Below are 21696 nucleotides of genomic sequence, written 5' to 3' on the forward strand. Positions count from 1 at the left end.
GCACCTGGAGTACTGTGAGCAGTTCTGGGCACCGCACCTTCGGAAGGACATATTGGCCTTGGAGGGAGTGCAGCGTAGATTTACTAGAATGATACCCGGACTCCAAGGGTTAAATTACGAGGAGAGATTACACAAATTGGGGTTGTATTCTCTAGAGTTTAGAAGGTTAAGGGGTGATCTGATCGAAGTTTCTAAGATATTAAGGGGAACGGTTACGGTGGATAGAGAGAAATTATTTCCGCTGGTTGGGGATTTTAGGAGTAGGGGGCACAGTCTAAAAATTAGAGCCAGACCTTTCAGGAGCGAGATTAGAAAACATTTCTACACACAAAGAGTTGTAGAAGTTTGGAACTCTCTTCCGCAAACAGCAATTGATACTAGCTCAATTGCTAAATTTAAATCTGAGATAGATAGCTTTTTGGCAACCAAAGGTATTAAGGGATATGGGCCAAAGGCAGGTATATGGAGTTAGATCACAGATCAGCCATGATCTTATCAAATGGCAGAGCAGGCACGAGGGGCTGAATGGCCTCCTCCTGTTCCTATGAGATCATGCCTTTGGAATAAAAAATGTTTACTTGCTACATCTTAGCCAAAAATTGTTCTATTTGGGTAGTAAATGGTAAATTTCCATGGAATTAATCTTGTATTCACGCTTTGCTTTTTGAGGCAACTTCTATTGCACATTATTATACACAGTTTGTGAATCAGCAGCAAGTTACTAGTGTGTAGTAGACATCCTTGTATCTTACACGAGTTAATTGTAAACAATTTTACAACACCAAGTTATAGTCCAACAATTTTATTTTAAAATCCACAAGCTTTTGGAGGCTTCCTCCTTCCTCAGGTGAATGTGGAAATGATTCATTTCAATGTGGAAATCATTCATTTCCACATTCACCTGAGGAAGGAGGAAGCCTCCGAAAGCTTGTGGATTTTAAAATAAAATTGTTGGACTATAACTTGGTGTTGTAAAATTGTTCACAATTGTCAACCCCAGTCCATCACCGGCATCTCCACATCATTACACGAGTTAGTAATTGACAACAGAATTACTTGCTCATGCACTACTATAGCAGTGTCTGTTCAATCATTCTGTTAAAAGAACTGATTTTAATTACATTCTCTGTACTTAAATGCCATATTCAGTGAATAAGTGTTCACGCCACATGAGACTCATGGCCAAGATGAATTCTTAGGATTAGAATAAAGATGCCAAAGCACAGTTAATGAAGGCTGGTGCCATATATCTGTGATTTGCTCAGTCTTGCCTCTCCCAAATATGTATATTATCTAATATGAATTTGGTGTGCTAGGAAATATGGTATATGTTTTACTTATTTATTTTGATGACAGGAATAGTAGATGCTACATAAGGATAGCTATTTTTGTTGTAACTTTGTTTAATATGCTAATTTTTATTTGCACATTTTTATTTTAGAGAAACTTGCATTTGTAGCAGCAATAGTAAGATAATTCTTATTAGTTGGCTGTTCATCTACATCCTGTTTATTTCTTGCTTTTGTTTTCCATTCATCATATTTTATAATAATCCTTTGTGTTTGCTATGCTCTTGCAGAAAATTAGAAACACTGTCATTTGGCACAAGAATAAAGCCTTCAGGTTCCTCAGCTAATTTATCAGGAACAAATTCACATCCCTTTTTTTGCAGAGTTGCCACTCTCCATCCTGGCTTTTGGCAGTTCTATAACAACTTGAAGAGAAACAAGTTTAGATGGGCCTTTAACATTTAGGATGCATGCTTTGGAACAGTGATCAAGAAGCAAATTTAAATTATAGTCTAATGCTGTACTTCATCAGACCATATAGACTCACCGTCATTGTGTTTGTTCGTGCTACTAAGTGGGAAACCACATATTAGTGGAGCAGTGATGGAAAATTGGCCTTTACTTTCCCTTTCTATAACACCAACAACTTGCATTTATATAGCACATTTAAGCTGAAAAAGCATCACAAGACGCTGCACAGAAGCATAATCAGATAAAAATTGACAACGAGCCAAAGCAGGAGATATTAGGAAGGGTGACTAAATGTTTGGTCACAGATTTGGGTTTTAAGGGAGGGTCTTAAAGGAGGAGAGGGAAGGTGATGAAGCGGAGAGATTAAGGAGAGAATTCCAGAGCTTAGGCTCTAGATAGATTTGGGTGGAGGTAAGAAATAGCAAGGGAAAGAAATCCATGCTGGGAGTAGTATATAGGCCCCCTAACAGTAGCTACACCGTAGGGCAAAATATAAATCAGGAAATAAAAGGGGCTTGTAAAAAAGGTAATGCAATAATCATGGGCGATTTTAACTTTCACATAGATTGGACAAATCAAATTGGCAAAAGTAGCCCTGAGGAGGAGTTCATAGAGTGTATTAGGGACTGTTTCTTAGACCGATACGTCGGGGAACCAACCAGGGAACAGGCTATTTTGGATCTGGTAATGGATAACGAAACAGGATTAATTAATGATCTCAAAGTAAAGGATCCCTTGGGAAGCAGTGATCATAATATGATGGAATTTCACATCCAGTTTGAGAGCGAGGATCTTGGTTCTGAAACTACTGTATTAAACTTAAATAAGGGCAATTATAAAGGAATGAGGGTGGAATTGGCTGAAGTGGACTGGGTAAACAGATTAAATGGTATGATGGTGGATAAGCAGTGGCAAACATTTAAAAAGATATTTTATGACTCGCAACAAAAATATATCCCTGTGAAGAGGAAAGACTACACAAAAAGGGTGAACCAACCATGGCGAACTAAGGAAGTCAAGGATTGGTATCAGGTTAAAAGAAAAAGCATACAACATAGCAAAGATTACTTTTAAGCCCGAAGATTGGGAAAACTTTAAAAACCAGCAAAGGATGACTAAAAGAATAATAAAGAGGGAGAAAATAAATTATGAGAGTAAACTAGCAAGAAATATAAAAACTGACTGACAGTAAAAGCTTCTACAAATATATAAAAAGGAAGAGGGTAGCTAAAGTAAACATTAGTCCCTTAGAGGATGAGACTGGGGAAATAATAATGGAAAACAAGGAAATGTCAGAGGAATTGAACAGATATTTTGTATCTGTCTTCACAGTAGAAGACACTAATAATATACCAATAATAGAAAATCAAGGGGCAAAGGGGAGGGAGGAACTAAAAACAATCACTATCGCTAGAGAAAAAGTACTAATGGGTCTAAAGGCTGACAAGTCCCCAGGACCTGATGGCTTGCATCCGAGGGTCTTAAAGGAAGTGACTACAGAGATAGTGGATGCGTTGGTTGTAATCTTCCAGAATTCACTGGATTCTGGAAAGGTCCCAGCGGATTGGAGAACCGCAAACATAACACCCCTACTCAAGAAGGGAGTGAGACAGAAAACAGGTAACTATAGACCAGTTAGCCTAACATCATTGGGAAAATGCTAGAATCCATTATTAAGGAAGTAGTAGCAGAACATTTGGAGACTCATAATACAACTAAGGAGAGTCAACATGGTTTTATGAAGGGGAAATCGTGTCTGACAAATTTATTAAAGTTCTTTGAGGAAGTAACGGGCAGGGTGGATAAAGGGGAACCAATGGATGCAGTATATTTGGATTTCCAAAAGGCATTCGATAAGGTGCCACAAAAAAGATTACTGCACAAGATAAGAGCTCATGGTGTTGGGGGTAATATACTGGCATGGATGAAGGATTGGCTAACTAACAGAAAACAAAGAGTCGGGATAAAAGGGTCATTTTCAAAATGGCAATCTGAAACTAGTGGGTTGCCGCAGGGATCAGTGCTGGGGCCTCAACTATTTACAATATATATCAATGATTTGGATGAAGGAACAGAGTGTCTTGTGGCCAAATTTGCTGATGATACAAAGATAGGTGGAAAAACAAGTTGTGATGAGGATACAAAGTATCTGCAAAGGGATATTGACAGATTAAGCGAATGGGCAAAAATTTGGCAGATGGAATATAATGTGGGAAGATGTGAAGTCATCCACTTTGGGAGGAAAAGTAAAAAAGCAAAATATTATTTGAATGGAGAAATACTACAAAATGCTGCGGTACAGAGGATCTGGGTGTCTTCATACATGAAACACAAAAAGTCAACACAGGTACAGCATGTAATTTGGAAGGCAAACAGAATATTGGTCTTTATTTCTAGGGGGATGGAGTATAAAAGCAGGGAAGTCATGCTACAACTGTACAGGGTGCCCTTATTTAAGGAAGGACATACTTGCATTGGAGGTAATTCAGAGATGGTTCACTAGGTTGATTCCGGGTATGGAAGGGTTGTCTAATGAGGAAAGATTGAACAGGTTGGGTCTATACTCATTGGAGTTTGGAAGAATGAGAGGAGATCTTATTGAAACATACAAGATTCTGAGAGGACTCGATAGGGTAGATGCTGAGAGGATGTTACCCCTCATGGAGGAATCTAAAACTAGGGGGCATAGTCTCAGAATAAGGTGTCGTCCGTTTAAGACAGAAATGAGGAGAAATTTCTTCTCCCAGAGGGTGGTGAATCTTTGGAATTCTTTACCCCAAAAAGCTGTGAAGGCTGAGTCATTGAATACATTCAAGGCTCAGTTAGACAAATTTTTGATCAGCAAGGGAGTCAAAGGATATGGGGAAAGGGCGGGAAAGTGGAGTTGAGGTAAAAATCAGATCAGCCATGATCTCATTAAATGGCGGAGCCGAATGGCCTACTCCTGCTCCTATCTCTTATGGTCTTATAGTTGAAGACACTGCCGCCAATGGTAGGATAGAGAGGCCAGAGTTAGAAGAACAGAGTTCTTGGAGGGTTGTAGTGCTGAAAGGAAAAGGCCATGAGGGATTAGAATACACAGATGAGAATTTAAAATTTTGAGGCTCTGGAGGGACCAGGAGCCAATGTAGATCAGAGAGGACAGGGTTGATAGGTGAGTGGGACTTTGTGTGGGATAGGATATGAGCAGCAGAGTTTTGGATGAGCTGAAGTTTATGGAGGGTGCAGGATGGGAGGCCAGCCAAAAGGACACTGGAATCATAGTCTGCAGGTTACTATAGTAACTGCACCACCTGATAATTGTAAACAATTTTACAACACCAAGTTATAGTCCAGCAATTTTATTTTAAATTCACAAGCTTTCGGAGACTTCCTCCTTCCTCAGGTAAATTTACCTGAGGAAGGAGGAAGTCTCCGAAAGCTTGTGAATTTAAAATAAAATTGCTGGACTATAACTTGGTGTTGTAAAATTGTTTACAATTGTCAACCCCAGTCCATCACCGGCATCTCCACAACCTGATAATTGAACACAGAACAGTGTTTACATTGAAATCATGCTGATGCGCATGTCTTCCAAATCCATTCATTTACTTTGTCATGAAGATCTGTTGAAATGTGCCTGTGATGCTGGACAGATGGGAATGGAGAATAATCTGTAATATCATTCTTTACAAATTTAACCTGAACAGTTTAAGAGCATTCCAGTCCCCTTGGGCAAACCATTTTTTAAGCTTTCAGTTCACATGCTGAAACATCATGTTACAGTAAAAAAAAATGCTATTCAACGTCAGGTAACTTCACTGCAGTAAAGACTTAAATACAGTTTTAAATAAAATAAAAAAAACTATAAGTGCTTCTGCTGACTGACCTGGCTTACACGTATGTTGTGAGTCAGTGCTCCTTTTGATTTCCACTTCCTTTCTCTTGGTTAAAAAATTTCCTTTTAAAGAGCAATCAATCTTTGATTCAAGCCAGACTCCTTATCTATAGTGTAGTCAGTGCAGTGCATGCTTAACACACTGTGCCTATCTTCCCTTTCAACTTTCTAAAGAAGCACACATCTTACACAGACTAACATTTACAAATTGAGCTGTGATATGTTAGAAATTGTAGGGTACTACACAACCTTTCCTAATTGACAGTACTCTGAGCATCTCAAAGAGCAGGGGAATTACTATAAAGTCTGATGTTGCTCAATTTGGTGTACCACATCTGAATACTAGATGGAAAAACATTGTTCACCTGTTTTACTCTGGAAGTACTGTGATCTAGGTCAGCGCATTCTCATTCCTCCATAAATCTGCTGAGAAATCCAAGGACACATCAGCTAATTGTGTTTTTTATTTTGTGCTTGAGCAGCACACTTTACCTTTGTATTGTCTTTAATCCATGCTGTTTTCATTTGTCTGCTTGACTATGTTTTTATTTTCCTTTCTCCCCACTTAAATTCTGAAGTCTTTAACCAGTGAGCTAGCATCAGCCAAAGCTGAGTATGAGCAAATAGCAGAGGCTATGAGAGCTTTGAAGGGGGATAAAGAACAGATGATCCAGCAAGGAGAAGCACTAAAATCCGAGAAAGAGTCCTTATTCTCTGAACTTTCAGAGCTGAAGTTACAGTATATTTCCCTGCAGAAAGAGCAGCAAGAGTTAGAATCAAAGAATGAGGAACTCCAATTGGAAAAGACAGCATTTTTAAAAGAAAGGCAGGATTTTGAGAGTAATCAGCAACAACATAGTCTGGAAAAGGATGCTTTAGTAACTGAAAAAGACCAGTTTCTTATTGAAATCAAACATTTGCAACAGCTACTTGATAAATTGACAAACGAAAATGAAGACCTCCAAGTCTCTCAATCCAACCTAAGTAAACTACTGGGAGAAGTTCAGATAAACAGCAAAGTAACAGAATGTGAACGAGCACAGCTGCTTCAAGAAAAGGAAGAGTTGTTATCGGCCCACAGGAAAGTGCTTAACGAAAGAGAGGAACTTACAAAAGAAAAAGACAAGATTACTGAAAATTTTCACAAGTCATGTGAAGAGACAGCAATTGCCCTTGAGAAGCTGGTGAAAGAAAGAGATGGTCTGATGGTGGAAAAAGACTCTATATTACTCAAATACTCAGAGCTTGAAGCTCAGTATGAATTTTTAGCAAAGGAGAAGAGTCAGCTGAAATCAGCAAGTGATGAGCTTACCTCTGAAAACAAAACTCTTGAGAAAGAGAAGGAAGATCTTAGTTCATGTTTGCAGAAGGCTATCCTTGAAAAGCAAACCTTCATTCTTGAAAGGGATGAACTACAGAATAATCTTGATCTTTTGAAGAAAGAACTAGAAAAATATGTGAAGGAAAATGCAGAACTTCAGGCCTCAATATCCAGCCAGTCCAAACTCTTGGATGAGATTAAAAATAGCAGGGAAGTAACAGACTCTGAACACGTCCAGCTGCTCCAAGAGAAGGAAGAGCTAACTACATCACAGAGAAAACTTACTGCAGAAAGGGATGAACTTGCAAAGGAAAAAATGGCATTGACTGCAAAGCTGCAGAAATCAATTGAGGAGACAGCCATCATCGAGAAGAAGCTGAGGGAAGAAAAAGCTGCACTGAAAACCGAGAAAGATTCACTTTGGCTGAGGCAGTCGCAGCTCGAAACCCATTGTGAATCTTTACAAAAGGAGAAGGAGGCCTTGGAATCAAAAAGCAATGTGCAATTGTCAGAAAATGAATCTCTCTTGGGAGAGATAGACAGATTGCAATCAAAGCAGCAGCAGGTAGTCTCTGAAAATACAGCCATAGCTGCAGAACGGGATCAGCTCCTCGGCAACATTGAGTTCTTGAAGAAAGAACTTGATCAATCGGCCAAAGAAAATGGAGAGCTCCAGGTCTCAAAATCCAGTTTGTCTACACTTTTGGATGAGATTCAGAACAGCAAAAAGATTGTGGATACAGAGAGACTTTGTTTGTTGCAGGAGAAGCAGAGACTGGCAGTTGAACTTCAGGAACAGTGCTCTGAAAAAGAAAATGTTATTACACACAGGGTCGAATTAGAGGAAAAATATAATAAATTGAATGAAGAGGTGAGAATAGTTGAGAACCAACTAATACAAGAAAGAGATGCAGCAAAAGTGGAAAAAGAGACTCTCATTATGGCTCATTCAAAACTTGAAAGTCATTTCCAGCTATTGCAGAAAGAAATGGATGCTCTTAACGCTAAAAATGATGAACTACTTTCAGAAAAAAACTTGCTAGTAAAAGAAAAAGAGGTCACTGATGCTGAACAAAAGAAGTCTGCTAATGAGAAGGAAGACCTAGCAACTGAGAAAAAATGGCTGGTGTACAGTGTTGAAGAGCTGAAGAAGGAGCTTGATATATTAACCAAAGAAAAAGAAGCGTTCCAGGCTTCACAGTCAAATCTTTCGAGACTCTTGGATGAACTTCGCAGTTGCCAGGAGGTATCTGACTTGGATCGGGTAAAGCTACGGGAAGAGAAAGATAATTTACTGGCAACAGTACAAAAACTACATACAGAAAAAGAAGAGCTTGTTAGAGGGAAGGACGAGCTAGCTGAATCCGTCTGCAGGTTACGTGAAGAGGCTGCTCTTTCTGCTCAAGACAAGGGAGAAACTATAGCAAAGCTCCAGCAGCTGCTACATGAGAAGGAGGTATTGCTGAAACATGAAGAGGGCCTTGCTTCCAAATTAAAAGATCTTCAGGTTCTTCAGAATATTACTTTATCAGAGAAGATTGAGGTACCAAACATAAGCATTCAGATAAATCCAGAAAGTTATGGGCACTTTTGTTTACTAATGAGTTCACTAACTGGTTTGGTTTTGCACTTTTTTGATCAGCACTATTAACACAGTTTGTCAGCTATGTTTTAGAGTGCATTAATTCGGGAAAGTGATTTTTATGACTTGTCACTCCAATAAATGGTGAGGGCATTTTGCACGTGTAGTTACATTAATTGTAAAAGTCCAGTTTCTAATTTCTCCTGAATTAATTTGCATTATATGCAGTTATAATTCTGTGGATAAAATGAAGGTTTAAGCTTGATGGATGTACATCAAAATAGAAAAGGTTTAGATTTTTCTGTTCATTTTCAGATCCAAGATCATTTTAGTCCTGTTCAAATTTACCTAAAGGACTATTTTACATGTTCCTAAATGTAACAGACTGATTATGCAATTATTTCTAAAATCTTAAAACTTCACACTTATCCACAGTGAAACCAGTGTTTACTGCCAACAGCTAACTTCAACAAAAGCAATAAAGATTTGAAGTCATTAGGCAGAAATGTACAAGTGTAAACTATTGAGTGAGTGAATGCATTGTACTCAATCATACAGGCCAGGAAGCTCCCAGGTTTGATCATGATCTGTGCTGAGTTAGCAGATCATAGTTGGGGTACCAATAATGCTGCTACAACTGGAATAAGGGGAAAAAAGGCTTCCATTTATGGAGTGCCAAAGAAATGTCTCAAAATGTTTCACGCACAAAGAACTACTTTGAAGCTAGTGAATTGTTATTTCTTTACGCCTCTGTGATACACTTTGGAATGTTTTTCTATTTTAAAGGTGCTTTATAATTGCAAGTTGTAGGAGGGGGAATATTAGCCAGGGTTGTCACTGATGCTCACTGTTCAGTGACTCCTGCTGGACAGTGGATGCATGCGAGAGAGAAATGAGGGTGCAGGATCAGCTGTGATTTCTTCCCCATGCCTGTGGTTGAATAGGTGTGCACACTCACCATCTCAGTTCACACATGAAGAGTGGGAACTTGATAAAATGCCAGAGGGGTGCCAATGCCCATGGAAGCATTCTCCAGGATGGGTTCCTCTATTTTAATAGAGAAATCTACCAATAAAAAAATCCATATTGTACTTAGTATTTAAAACAAGTTTAATGAACACCTAGAATTGGCAAAGTAATATGTGGCATATAATATTTTAATTATCCTCAAAACAAATATTTGGTGTCTAGTTCTTAAAATAATTTTCTCTTTGTAACTGACAAGGTGAGTTGGCCTGTTGGCAGTTTCCAACATCTGTGAATTTTAGCTTTGGTTTTATTAAAAAAAATCAGTAGAATTGTATGTATCTTTGGCATGAAACTGGGTCTGACAAATTAGAAACTTATGATTTTGTTGCATATACTTTCTTCAGAATTTTAAGAAGAGTATTTAAAGGTAATGGTGATTAACATTCAAGATGATTCTATGGAATGCGAAAATACAGGTTCAATTAGGAAAACAATATGGTTAAAAAATTTTACAACTAAAACTTGCATGATAAATTTCTACCATCCTCTATTTTTCAAAAGTCGGGAATTACATTATGTGCAAGACATCAATTAACTTGATCTGTCCACATGCAAGAAGTGTTTAAATTAACTTTCAGAATTTTCCTATAACCGGTTTTAGTGAAACTTTAAACAGTTGTTTCACACTAGGATATTTTTGTATTTTTAGGCTTCAAAAATAGCTGAGGAGGCTGGACAGTCATTAGAGCAGGTGATGAAGGAGAAAAATATACTGGACCAACAGAAGAATGAAACTTTGGTAGAATTGAAAGAGTCCAGGCTGAACAACCAGAAGCTTCAAAATGAGGTAAGAGATGAAACGTTACTTTATTCCGTGTGGGCTCCAGAACATTAGAAGGAAATAGTAGTAAATAAAACATTGTTGTAATGGGGCATATGCTAAGGATTGCAAACAATTGATGTTAAATTACAGCCAAGGGTAAGTGAAAATAGAGTGGACCTGTCTTCTAATTAGTGTTTCTTTTAATTAAATTAAGCATCTGTTCTGAATATTGCCGTATCATGTCTTTAATTAATGTAATAAAAATGGTGCAATGGTGTGCCTTTCCTGTCAGGCACATCATACTTCGGCGTCACATTTATCTTTAAAATACTTGCTAGACAATTTAATGCTGTTCAACAACAGCAACGTGCATTTATATCGCGCCTTTAACATAGTAAAATATCCCAAGGTGCTTCACAGGAGCGTAATCAGACAAAGGTTGACACAGAGCCAAAGAAGGAGACATCAGGTAACCAAAAGCTTGGTCAAAGAGGCTGGTTTTAAGGAGTATCTTAGAGGAGGAGAGAGAAGCAGAAAGATTTAGGGAGGAAATTCCAGAGTTTAGGGCCTAGGCAGCTGAAGGCATGGCCACCAGTGGTGGGGCGAAGGAAGTGGGGGATGACAAGAGGCCATAGTTGGAGGAACACAGAGTTCTTAGTGTTGTAGAGCTGGGGAGGAGCGAGGCCATGGAGGGATTGGAACATGAGGATGAGAATTTTATATTTGTGGTGTTGATGGACTGGGAGCCAACGTAGGTAAGCAAGCACAGAGGTGAAGGGTAAACGGGACTTGGTGCGAGTTAGGATACGGGCAGCAGAGTTTTGGATGAGCTCAAGTTTAGGGAGGGTGGAAGATGTCAGGCCGGCCAAGAGAACATTGCAATAGTCACGTCTGGAGGTAACATTAGTATTGAATGAGGGTTTCAGCAGCAGATGGGTTGAGGCAGGGGCAGAGACAGGCAATATTACGGAGGTCAAAGTAGGCAGTCTTGGTGATGGAGAGGATATGAGGTTGGAAACTCAGCTCAGGGTCAAATAGGATGCTAAGGTTGCGAGCAGTCTGGTTCAGCCTGAGACATTGGCCAGAGAGGTGGGTGAAATCGGTGGCTAGGGAACGGAGTTTTTGGCCGGGGCCGAAGACAGTGGCTTTGGTCTTCCCTTTGTTTAACTGGAGGAAATTCTGGCTCATCCAGGACTGAATGTCGGACAAGAATCTGACAACATAGAGGCAGTGGAGGGGTCGAGAGAGATGGTGGTGAGGTAGAGCTGGTTGTTGTCAGCGTACATGTTGAACCTGACATTTTTTAACGTTGCTGAGGGGCACCCCAACACCTGCTATCCACTTTGGCACTGTGTTCTCTCTTTTTCTCCCACCCTCCTCCTCAACAATTGCTACTCCCAGGTTTTCTTGTCTCTCTTTTCCCACTTTTCACCCAAATCCCTCTGTGGCTCCTTGAGTCAGTCCCACCATATGTGGTCCTGTTTGGTCATTTCAGCTTTTACCATGGCAGCAACAGGACTTAATAACGGTTGCAGCAGGGCTTAGGTGTCGGGCAGGAATGATTCTGGAAGCCTTGGTGGGCTGGGCAGCTAGTTGACGAGGATATGGTGCTGCTGCTGCTACCTCCTCAGAAGTGACCACATGCTAATCAACATAAATTTACAGCATATATGCTATGTATCCATGTATACCCTCCACCACACCCCTGGGTATGATGCTGTACTCAGTTTAGGATCAGTTAACAAAGTGGAATGGTGAATTTGTGATGAGAATGGTTCAGTTAAGAGCACATTTTTATTGGATATGTCAACTTTAAGATAAATCTATTGTGGTACAGGTGAGAGAATTTGTTTTGGTGCCAAGTTACTTCATCGGTCACAGGCAGCTTCAGGCTTGCAAATACCAGTCTGAAAATCTCTAACCACTCCATATTCATGACTGAGCTACATTTTTGGGTTCACTTTCCTTATTGGCTAAAAATCCAGCCCTTTGAGTCAGTTCGTCAGTTTTTATGTAACTAGGGAGCAAATTTTGTTCTGGTGTGACCCAGATTGAGCATGAATAACAATGTGGAAATATCCAAAGGTAGCTAAATATTGGCCCAGACTTTCCTGCAATGGCGAGATTGGCGACATACACCATAAATTTTGCCGTCTAGTGTACTGATTTCACAGTTGATAACATCCTCCATATTTTTCTGTGTTTCAAATCCGAATACACCACTGAGCATGGTGGCAAATCAGAAGCCACATGGCCAATGTTTGCTACAATTCTTTCCATGATGGTACCAAATCTTACAACTTTCTCAAATTTGATTTTTTTTTTAACATCAATTATTACAAAGCAAAGAAATACAAGTCTCATGGTATGTATTGTATCCTAATGTTGTTCTAACTTTTGAAGCCTTGAGAGACTATCTGCACCGAACAGACGTTAATCTACGGACCATTGCCATATGTACCCATGGTACCAGAAAGATTTTTAAAAGGCATTTTACCCTTTGGTGCAGGTTTTCACATGTTACCGCCACCCTGGCTGGGAATGCAAGTACTCTTGAGATTTCTGGACACTCGTCATTTCAAAACTGTCCCTGCGATCTCCTCGAAATATTTGGAATCATACTGATATTTTAAATCCCGTGGTGACATGGGGCACCTTTCTATGACAATTTTTCAAACCACAAAAATGTAGTTATTTCCCCGAAAAGAGTCATCACATTGCAGCAGTTTAGCCTTTAATGTCTCCATTAATGTATTTGTGAGTGGATCAATTCTTTCTCGATAATATCACTGAAATTCATTTCTGGGCCTTAGCAACCATCTAATCTGCTTCATAGCTTTTATGTAAAACTGTGACCAAATCGAAGTGCTCATTTCTCCCCTCTGGTCTCCAAAGTCGATTCATGTTAATAGAACAATTTGAAATCACTGTATGCAAATTTAATGAAGCAATAAACCAGAGAATATCATTTAAAAAGACAATGAAACTGTCAAAAGTTGCTGTCAGTTTAATTATACTACGTGATTGCGCCTCATAAATTTCAGCTCTGAGTTGTCTGCCCTGTGAACACCTTTCAGATCCTGTAATCTCAGTGATAAATGACCGTTAACTTGGCGAGTTATGATCATGGCTGTTTATTAGTCTAATGTGACTTAGGTCTCTGCAGCTTTATCTGCCATAATTCTTTCAAGTGCCTCAAAAAATGCGCAAGTTATTTTCCTCAAATAAAATATTAAAAACTTATTAAATCTTCCTTTTGCTGGTATTGTTTCCTTATGGCTGCATGGTTCAGGTTAGTGTCCAGTTCAATTGAATTCTGACTATTTCTGGGAACTTTGTCGAGATTTCAGTGTTTTAATTAATTTCATTATCAAATTCAAGGCTATCTTCAATGGGCTTTATTTAAGTACAATAAATAATATCCACAAAGTCAATATAATGGCAATCCTAAAATTTGGGAAAGTGTTTGAGATACGTACAAATATGTTTCTTTTCATACGAGTGTAAAACCTAATTAGATACGGGGGTGGTGCCAGAGGACTGGAGATTTGCAAATGTTACACGCTTGTTCAAAAAAGGGTGTAAGGATTAACCTGGCAACTACAGGCCAGTCAATTTAACCTTGATGGTGGGGAAGCTTTTAGAAACGATAATCCGGGACAAAATTAATAGTCACTTGGACAAGTATGGATGAATAAAGGAAAGCCAGCACTGAATTGCTAAGCGCAAATCGTGTTTAACTAACTTGATTGAGTTTTTTGATGAGGTAACAGAGAGGGTTGATGAGGGCAGTGCGGTTGATGTCATGTCTACGGACTTTCAAAAGGCGTTTGATAAAGTGCCACATAACAGGCTTGTCAGCAAAATTGAAGCCCATGGAATAAAAGGGGCAGTGGCTGTATGGATACGAAATTGGCTTAGTGACAGGAAACGGAGAGGATTGGTGACCAGTTGTTTTTCGGACTGGAGGATGGTATACAGTGGTGTTCCCTCGGGATCGATGCTAGGACCACTGCTTTTTTTGATATATATAAATGACTTGGATTTGGGTATGTATACAGGGCACAATTTCAAAATTTGCAGATGACACAAAACTTGGAAGTGTAGTAAACAGTGAGGGGGATAGTAATAGACTTCAAAAGGACATAGACATGCTGGTGGAATGGGCGGACACATGGCAGATGAAATTTAATGCAGAGAAGAGCGAAGTGATACATTTTGGCAGGAAGAACGAGGAGAGGCAATATAAATTAAAAATGGTACAATTCTAAAGGGGGTGAAGGAACAAAGAGACTTGGGGGTTATGTGCACAAATCTTTGAAGGTGGCAGGACAGGTTGAGAAAGCGGTTAAAAAAGCATACGGGATCCTGAGCTTTATAAATAAAGGCATAGAGTACAAAGCAAGGAAGATATGTTGAACCTTTATAAAACACTGGTTCGACCACAGCGGAAGTATTGTGTCCAGTTATAGGCATCACATTTTAGGAAGGATGTGAAGGCTTTAGAGATGGTGCAGAAAATATTTACTAGAATGGGTACAAGGATAAGGGACTTCAGTTATGTGGATAGACTGGAGAAGCTGGGGTTGTTTTCTCCTTAGAGCAGAGAAGGTTGAGAGGAGATTTGATAGAGGTATTCAAAATCATGACAGCTTTAGATAAAGTAAATGAAGAAAAACTGTTCCCATTGCTGGAAGGGTCGAGAACCAGAGGACTCAGATTTAAGGTGATTGGCAAAAGAACCAAAGGCGATATGAGGAAAAACTTTTTTACGCAGTGAGTAATTGTGATCTGGAAGACGCTACCTGAAAGGTTGGTGGAAACAGATTCAATCGTGGTTTTCAAAAAGGAATTGGATAAATACTCAAAGGGAAAAAATTTGCAGGGCTACGGGGGAAGAGTGGAAGAATGGGACTAACTGGATTGCTCTTACAAAGAGCCGACACAGGCTCGATGGGCTGAATGGCCTCCTTCTGTGCTGTAACCATGCTATGATTCTACGATAATGAAGTTAAACAAATGCCTCTCTGTTTTCCATACCGTTCTTGGAGAAAACACACTGCTGCCAGGTCACCAGCACCATTATTTTCCAATCTAAGTGGCAGCGGCGTGAAAATAGACATCCATTCAAGAAAATCGGGATTGCCGTTGATTTTTATGGGGGGGCGAGGCTATGATTAACTTAAATACTGTTTGGCGAGGTTGACGGCAGATCGGCCAAATGCCCCAGGAAATTTTGGTGTGATGTAAGTAAAGGCATAAATCACTTGCGCAATAATTTCCTGAAAAATCTGTAATGGGTTTAGGTTCTAATTAATTCATAAGTCAGTTCAACATATTACTTTATTAGTCAAAAGTTCATGCGAACTTAGACTACATTAATAGACTTTTGTTAACTATCTATCAGACCTATTCTAATACAAGTCATAATTAAGCAGTTGACTGCACACTCACACTTGGGATGCTTGGCTAGGTTCGGATGCTGTCTCCTGTTCTCCAGAAGTGACAGATTGCAAGAGCTTTTTCCCCTCTTTATAGTATTTTGTTGCCCATATATGGTCACATTTGTGACTTCTACAATTCACTTAAGTTATCAAGTTTTAGCATGTGACCCATAGGTCATTGAGTTTAACTTCGTTGAGTACTCTTAGGCCATTAAACAGATTGCTGAACACGCACAACTATAGGGGCCTCATCCTTATCAGAACCTGTCCAATTCTCTAAAATGATCATCCTTTTAGACAGTGGTCAACTATCTGTTATTACACATGTCTCGGCCAAAATACCTTCCTGCACAGCTGGTAAACTTCTGCTTCCTATATGGTTTGCTCAAGATATTTTGCCTGCCTTCGTTTCATGGAAAAAAAACACAAAAGCAAATGTATATTCCTGAACAATCTGCAATAGAATAGTTTTTGGAAATATCTAGGCCATTATCTTTAAGTAAAATAAAGGTTTAAATTAGTTGTACGGATTGTATAAGATGCCTTTAAAAGTTAAACAAGAGAAAAATAGCTGGATTTTATATTTTTGCAGGTTTTTATGTTAATTATGTGATTTTTCTGGAAACAATTCAAATGTTTACTGCTTATTTATGTTATGTAATCTGGTTTGCTGGAGATTTCAGATTTAAAAGGTACTGCTTGATAATCCTGTAAATTGTACATCATTCCTGGATACAAATCATGCTTGGTTTCATTGGTCAGAACATTGAATGCAGGAGTTGGGATGTCTTGTTGAAGTTGTACAGGGCATTGGTGAGGCCACACTTGGAGTACTGTGTACAGTTCTGGTCACCCTATTATAGAAAGGATATTATTAAACTAGAAAGAGTGCAGAAAAGATTTACTAGGATGCTACCGGGACTTGATGGTTTGACTTATAGGGAGAGGTTAGACAGACTGGGACTTTTTTCCCTGGAGAGTAGGAGGTTAAGGGGTGATCTTATAGAAGTCTATAAAATAATGAGGGGAATAGATAAGGTAGATAGTCAAAATCTTTTCATAAAGGTAGGGGAGTCTATAACGAGGGGGCATAGATTTAAGGTGAGAGGGGAGAGATACAAAAGGGTCCAGAGGGGCAATTTTTTCACTCAAAGGGTGGTGAGTGTCTGGAACGAGCTGCCAGAGGCAGTAGTAGAGGCGGGTACAATTTTGTCTTTTAAAAAGCATTTGGACAGTTACATGGGTAAGATGGGTATAGAGGGATATGGGCCAAGTGCAGGAAATTGGGACTAGCTTAGTGGTATAAACTGAGCGACATGGACATGTTGGGCCGAAGGGCCTGTTTCCATGTTGTAACTTCTATGATTCTATGATTCTATAAATCAGCAATGTCATTTACTTCAGTTGTTGGGTTCTGTGGATCATGGCTTCTGACCAGATTAAAGCTGACAGCACCATCAGGCAATTTTCTGCTGTTAAAAGATGGTGTGTGTTATCAGGGATAAATATTCCAATAATAGGCTGCAGAATGCAGCATAAGAAAGGTGGATTTGTTTTGTTTTTAAATGTACTTACATTATATTCATGACTGGATTGATTATGCCTGTCTTGCCTAAATGCCATATGTAAGGTACATGGATAAGGGATTTGATTGAAGATAAGGGTAATTTTGTAAATCTTTCAAACAATATCAATTTTTTTAGGATGTTTTCAGGAACTCCTCTTATTTTAATGAGTACTTAAAAGTAACGATGAGAATCGGTGAGGCCATAGAGCTTTAGATGATGTCACTTGTGCACAAAAGCTGATTTGTTGGGAGTGCTATAGCTAAAGATTCAGGAGCCTGTAGTAGTAGGACAGCTGGTTGGGGGCTGTACATCAGAATGTTTGTGTTATGCAACTGAGCACTGGTGCATTTGACAGATGATGGCACTGAGCATTCCGGTTCATTATCTCACGCATATAATTGGATCATACCGTCAGAATAATTTTTCAAGGAAGAAAAAATCTTAATATCATCAGTAATGGATATCAGAGCTTTACAGGATAATTATTCCCCTTATTACTTCCCTGTGCAGCTTAAGGTATGATTTTTAAGGAACAGGTGATGTTCAATTTTCTATATAAATAGAATATAAATAGAGCAGTAACTGTATATTCTGGTAATTAGAAATGTGTGTTGTACGATGAATGATCTTACAGCAATTAAGATGAATTATGTAGACTTGTGTGTTTCTCAGAAGCTTTTTATTGGGTTTGTTACATTTGAATGATTCACTACCTTTATTCAGGTAGGCAGCAGTTGTAATTTTATTCAAAGATGGGGAAACATCTGGAAAGCAGCATTGTTTGGTTTTGGTAGTAAATCACAAAGCAGTACTGGAAGATGCATTTAAAATGAGGTTTTTTGTATATAAAGAATGGTGGTAAGGACAGTTCTGTTTTTCTTTACTGACAGACAAGCTTTTGCAGTGCTTGAGGCACAGCATGATGGATTCTCTTCATAATAGCCATTTTCTTTATGCTAATCTGTTGAAGTAAAAGCTGTCTTTGATATTAGAATACAGTCAGGGATATGAATTATTTGTTTGTTTTTCATTTGCTGTACTGTTCTGGAAGATTCTAAAATTATTTTATTTGACTGGGAACAAGAGACCTTTTTTTTTCCTTTGTCAGCTGGAAGCTCTTAAGGAACAAAACAGTAAATGCCAAGAAGATTTGAACCACTCCAAACAACAGCTCAGCTCTGAGAATAAGAGAATAGGAAGCCTTTGCAAAGAAATGTGAGTAACTGCGTTTAATGTTCAAAGCATTTGTGATATTCTTGTATAGATAGATAGATTCTTTATATAACAATATTGTCAGCTTTTAACTCTAAAGCACAAAATTACTCTTAATTAACTTTTCTATCTTGACACACCACTATAGTGGAACACTGAAGAATTTATTTTGTGCTAAACGCCAGTCCATGGAAGGCTTCTTGTAACCTTAATATTAAAATACAATATTTTTTTTTGATCACCACCAGGAGGTGTACATTTCTGTGTTTTTTCCCTCTGCAGGGAGATGCTTGGCTTCTGAACGGTTAAAATTGAGTCACTTACTTGTACTGAAACTACAGAATGCAATAATCTTATAAGCAGCATTCTCAAAATTGCCAAACCAGTCAGTTTGTAGCTCAAGGGTTAACTTATTTTTCCTACCCTCGTCCACCAATTTTCTTCCCTTCTCCTCTCCTGAAGGCATTAACTTCTTGCTGGGGCACAGTACCTCACCTGGCCATTCATCTGGGAGATTCTTTTTAATGTTATGTACACATATTGTATAGTTCAAGTTAAGATAGTCACCTCACCAAATATGCTTTTCATTATCAGAAGTTCAGATCTCTGGAAGGAATGCTTTCATTGAATTTATATAGTATCTAAATCCCCAGCATTCCTTTTTTAATACAAAAGAAAATAGCGAGTGACCTCAAATAAGGAAAAAGTTGAAGTGATTAATTCCATCATGTTTTACAAGAGTGAGTCCTATTCCTTCTCATACACATAATCCTTATTCATCCAGGGAATTTTATTAATTTCAGAAACATCTGGTTTTATTACATTTTTTAAAGACTTAATAGAAAAGTAAATTGTGAAAAATGGGTTGTGCAGTGGGTGGCCTTTCACCTCTGGGACCAGGATTCAAATCCAACCGAGAATAATGAGATGAAAGTTCCCGCTGCCTATGAGGGTCCTATGTGAAATGAGTTTGGGCATTCACAATCCTGTTCCTAGTGGGTTTGGGCCTAAAACTGTCAATAATTTGGCGCTAAGGCCATTCAGACAAAGGATGGTTGATGTGAGAAGTGGAAAAAATGCAAACTGGTGCAGTGGAGAGGTTGTGGTTGAAGCACATTGTTAGGGCAGAGTGGAAGGAGCTTTGCTCTTGCAGCTGCCTGTGATATATCTCACCTGGAATTGCTTGATGCTGACATTGGGTGCTAGAAATGGAACGTGTTCTGTTCCCAAGCACAAACACCTTTCATATAGCCAAACACAAAAAAGTAAACTGCATTTTTAGTGTATTTTTACAGAATTGTCAAGTCTCTGCAATAACCAAAAAACAATTGACAGTATTGATGAGAGAACTTTTTGATGAAAAAGAATGCTCCTAGTTTAGGAGCAAATACATTACGTTTGGAAAAATGAAATCTGGATTTGCTTTCAGCAGTTATGCTAACACTGTCAAAGATAATTTTTGGCGAATAGTGCTTATATTTTAGAAATATTTAAAGAAAAGGTAACTTGGGGTAAATATTTTGAATATTACGTATTTGCTCCCATGTATTCCTGTTTGTCTCCTAAATATTTTAAGACGAAATGCAGTTCTCTGTTCCAGGCTCTCCATGGAGCCCTGTACGAAACTTGTACACTGGTGAGAAAGGAGATTGCTGGGGTGTGGGGTTGGGGAGAGGGGAGACTTGAGTTTATTTTAAAAAGTCAGCTCACTATTGGTCTGAAATCAAGCACCAATGATAGAAAATGGATAAATTCCAAGGGAATCCACTTGTTTATATTCCTTTGTCTTTCTCACAAGCACAGAGATTTCTTTCTGGGCTCGATGAAGGATCCTTTAAGATTTTTTTTTCCTTGAATTTTTTGAAGAATAGAAAAATGCATGGGATGCATCTAGAGGTGAGACAGTAGAACATTTAAATAAAAGATGACAATCCAGCTCCTTATTTAATTACAGTAATCCATATCCAGTATCACACCCCTTTACTTTATAAATGTTTGTTTAGTTGCATCCTCTAATTATTTCTAATTTATCCTGAATGCAAGAGAAAACCTCATTGTCCATTATTTTGATGAACACCACCAATGGATAATAAAGGTCTAGCATTTTGGAATCTGCTTGGTCTCTATTATATGGTCTGTCATTGCCAAAAATAAGTTTTACATAGCTACATTTTACATAGTGTGATATTAATTTACTGAAAGAAACATTTTATTTGGAAAGCAGATGATCTTTGTGATGCATTGACAAAGAAGTTAAGATGTGAAGACAATACTGGGCTAATGTCTTAACTTCAGTGTGGTAATAACATTATGCCACAGCTGAAGATGTTGAATCAGTCACTAGAGGATATTCTTATGGTGTATGCAAACTCTGTTAAACTCACACTGCTGAAAGCAGTTAGTGCTACAACTGTGGTTTAATTCAAAATCTTCATGATAGACATTGTGACGCCACAATGAATAATTCTTTTGCCCTTTAATCGAAGTCCATCCAGATCTGCAAAGATAAATGAAAATAAATTGTTACCATTGTTATTTTAAGCAAAATATCTTAATGGCAGCAGCACAGTGACAGTACACGGTTAGCATAGAAGCGTGGGTTGTTTATTCGTAACTTTTTTTTATCCTCTACACAATGAGTGTTCAATTAATCACATTGCTATAATAGGGAGAACGGGTGCTACTCTACAGGGAGGGGGATAGGAAAGCAAATGGGACAGTCATCCCAGGCCACTTTCACATACCCTAAAGGTTGGCTATAGAGTGACCCTGAGCAGGGCTTTGGTGCAATCACTTTCCTGCTCTTTTGATTACAGAATAATGCAGTCCAACATGCAGGGTGACTAAAATAGGTGAAGGGACGATAATGCAAAAAGTATAAATAGAAGATGCCCTGCATAATTCATGAATGAAGTCAATATCAACAGTTAAATATGAAAAGGTATTACACAATTCCTCCATATCTCATTCTTCATTTCTCATGAATTCTTTTCTTCAAACAATGATGAAGATGCTGAGGTGTTTGAGATAAGAGACTGGTTTTGTAAATTCACATTGAATTCTGAACATATACTATTATTTTATAACCATTCGCTAAGTACTTTAGCACTATATAAGCTGAGATTTCATCAGAATTGGAT

General features: G+C 38.5%; 1 protein-coding gene across 7 annotated transcripts in view; it reads left to right on the top strand.

Annotated features, from left to right (window-relative positions):
• Positions 1-21696, top strand: part of clip1a (CAP-GLY domain containing linker protein 1a) — a 153539-nt gene that overhangs the window by 87091 nt on the left and 44752 nt on the right. For 5 of the 7 annotated variants that reach the window (XM_068005770.1, XM_068005773.1, XM_068005774.1 and 2 more), the window contains 3 exons: positions 6216-8501; positions 10219-10356; positions 18453-18559. In XM_068005770.1, the coding sequence (XP_067861871.1) occupies positions 6216-8501; positions 10219-10356; positions 18453-18559 (2531 nt within the window). The remainder of the gene's footprint in view (positions 1-6215; positions 8502-10218; positions 10357-18452; positions 18560-21696) is intronic. The other 2 variants (XM_068005775.1, XM_068005776.1) reach the window with 1 other exon arrangement.

Source organism: Heptranchias perlo, chromosome 25 (assembly GCF_035084215.1).
Source record: "Heptranchias perlo isolate sHepPer1 chromosome 25, sHepPer1.hap1, whole genome shotgun sequence".
NCBI classification, from domain to species: domain Eukaryota; kingdom Metazoa; phylum Chordata; class Chondrichthyes; order Hexanchiformes; family Hexanchidae; genus Heptranchias; species Heptranchias perlo.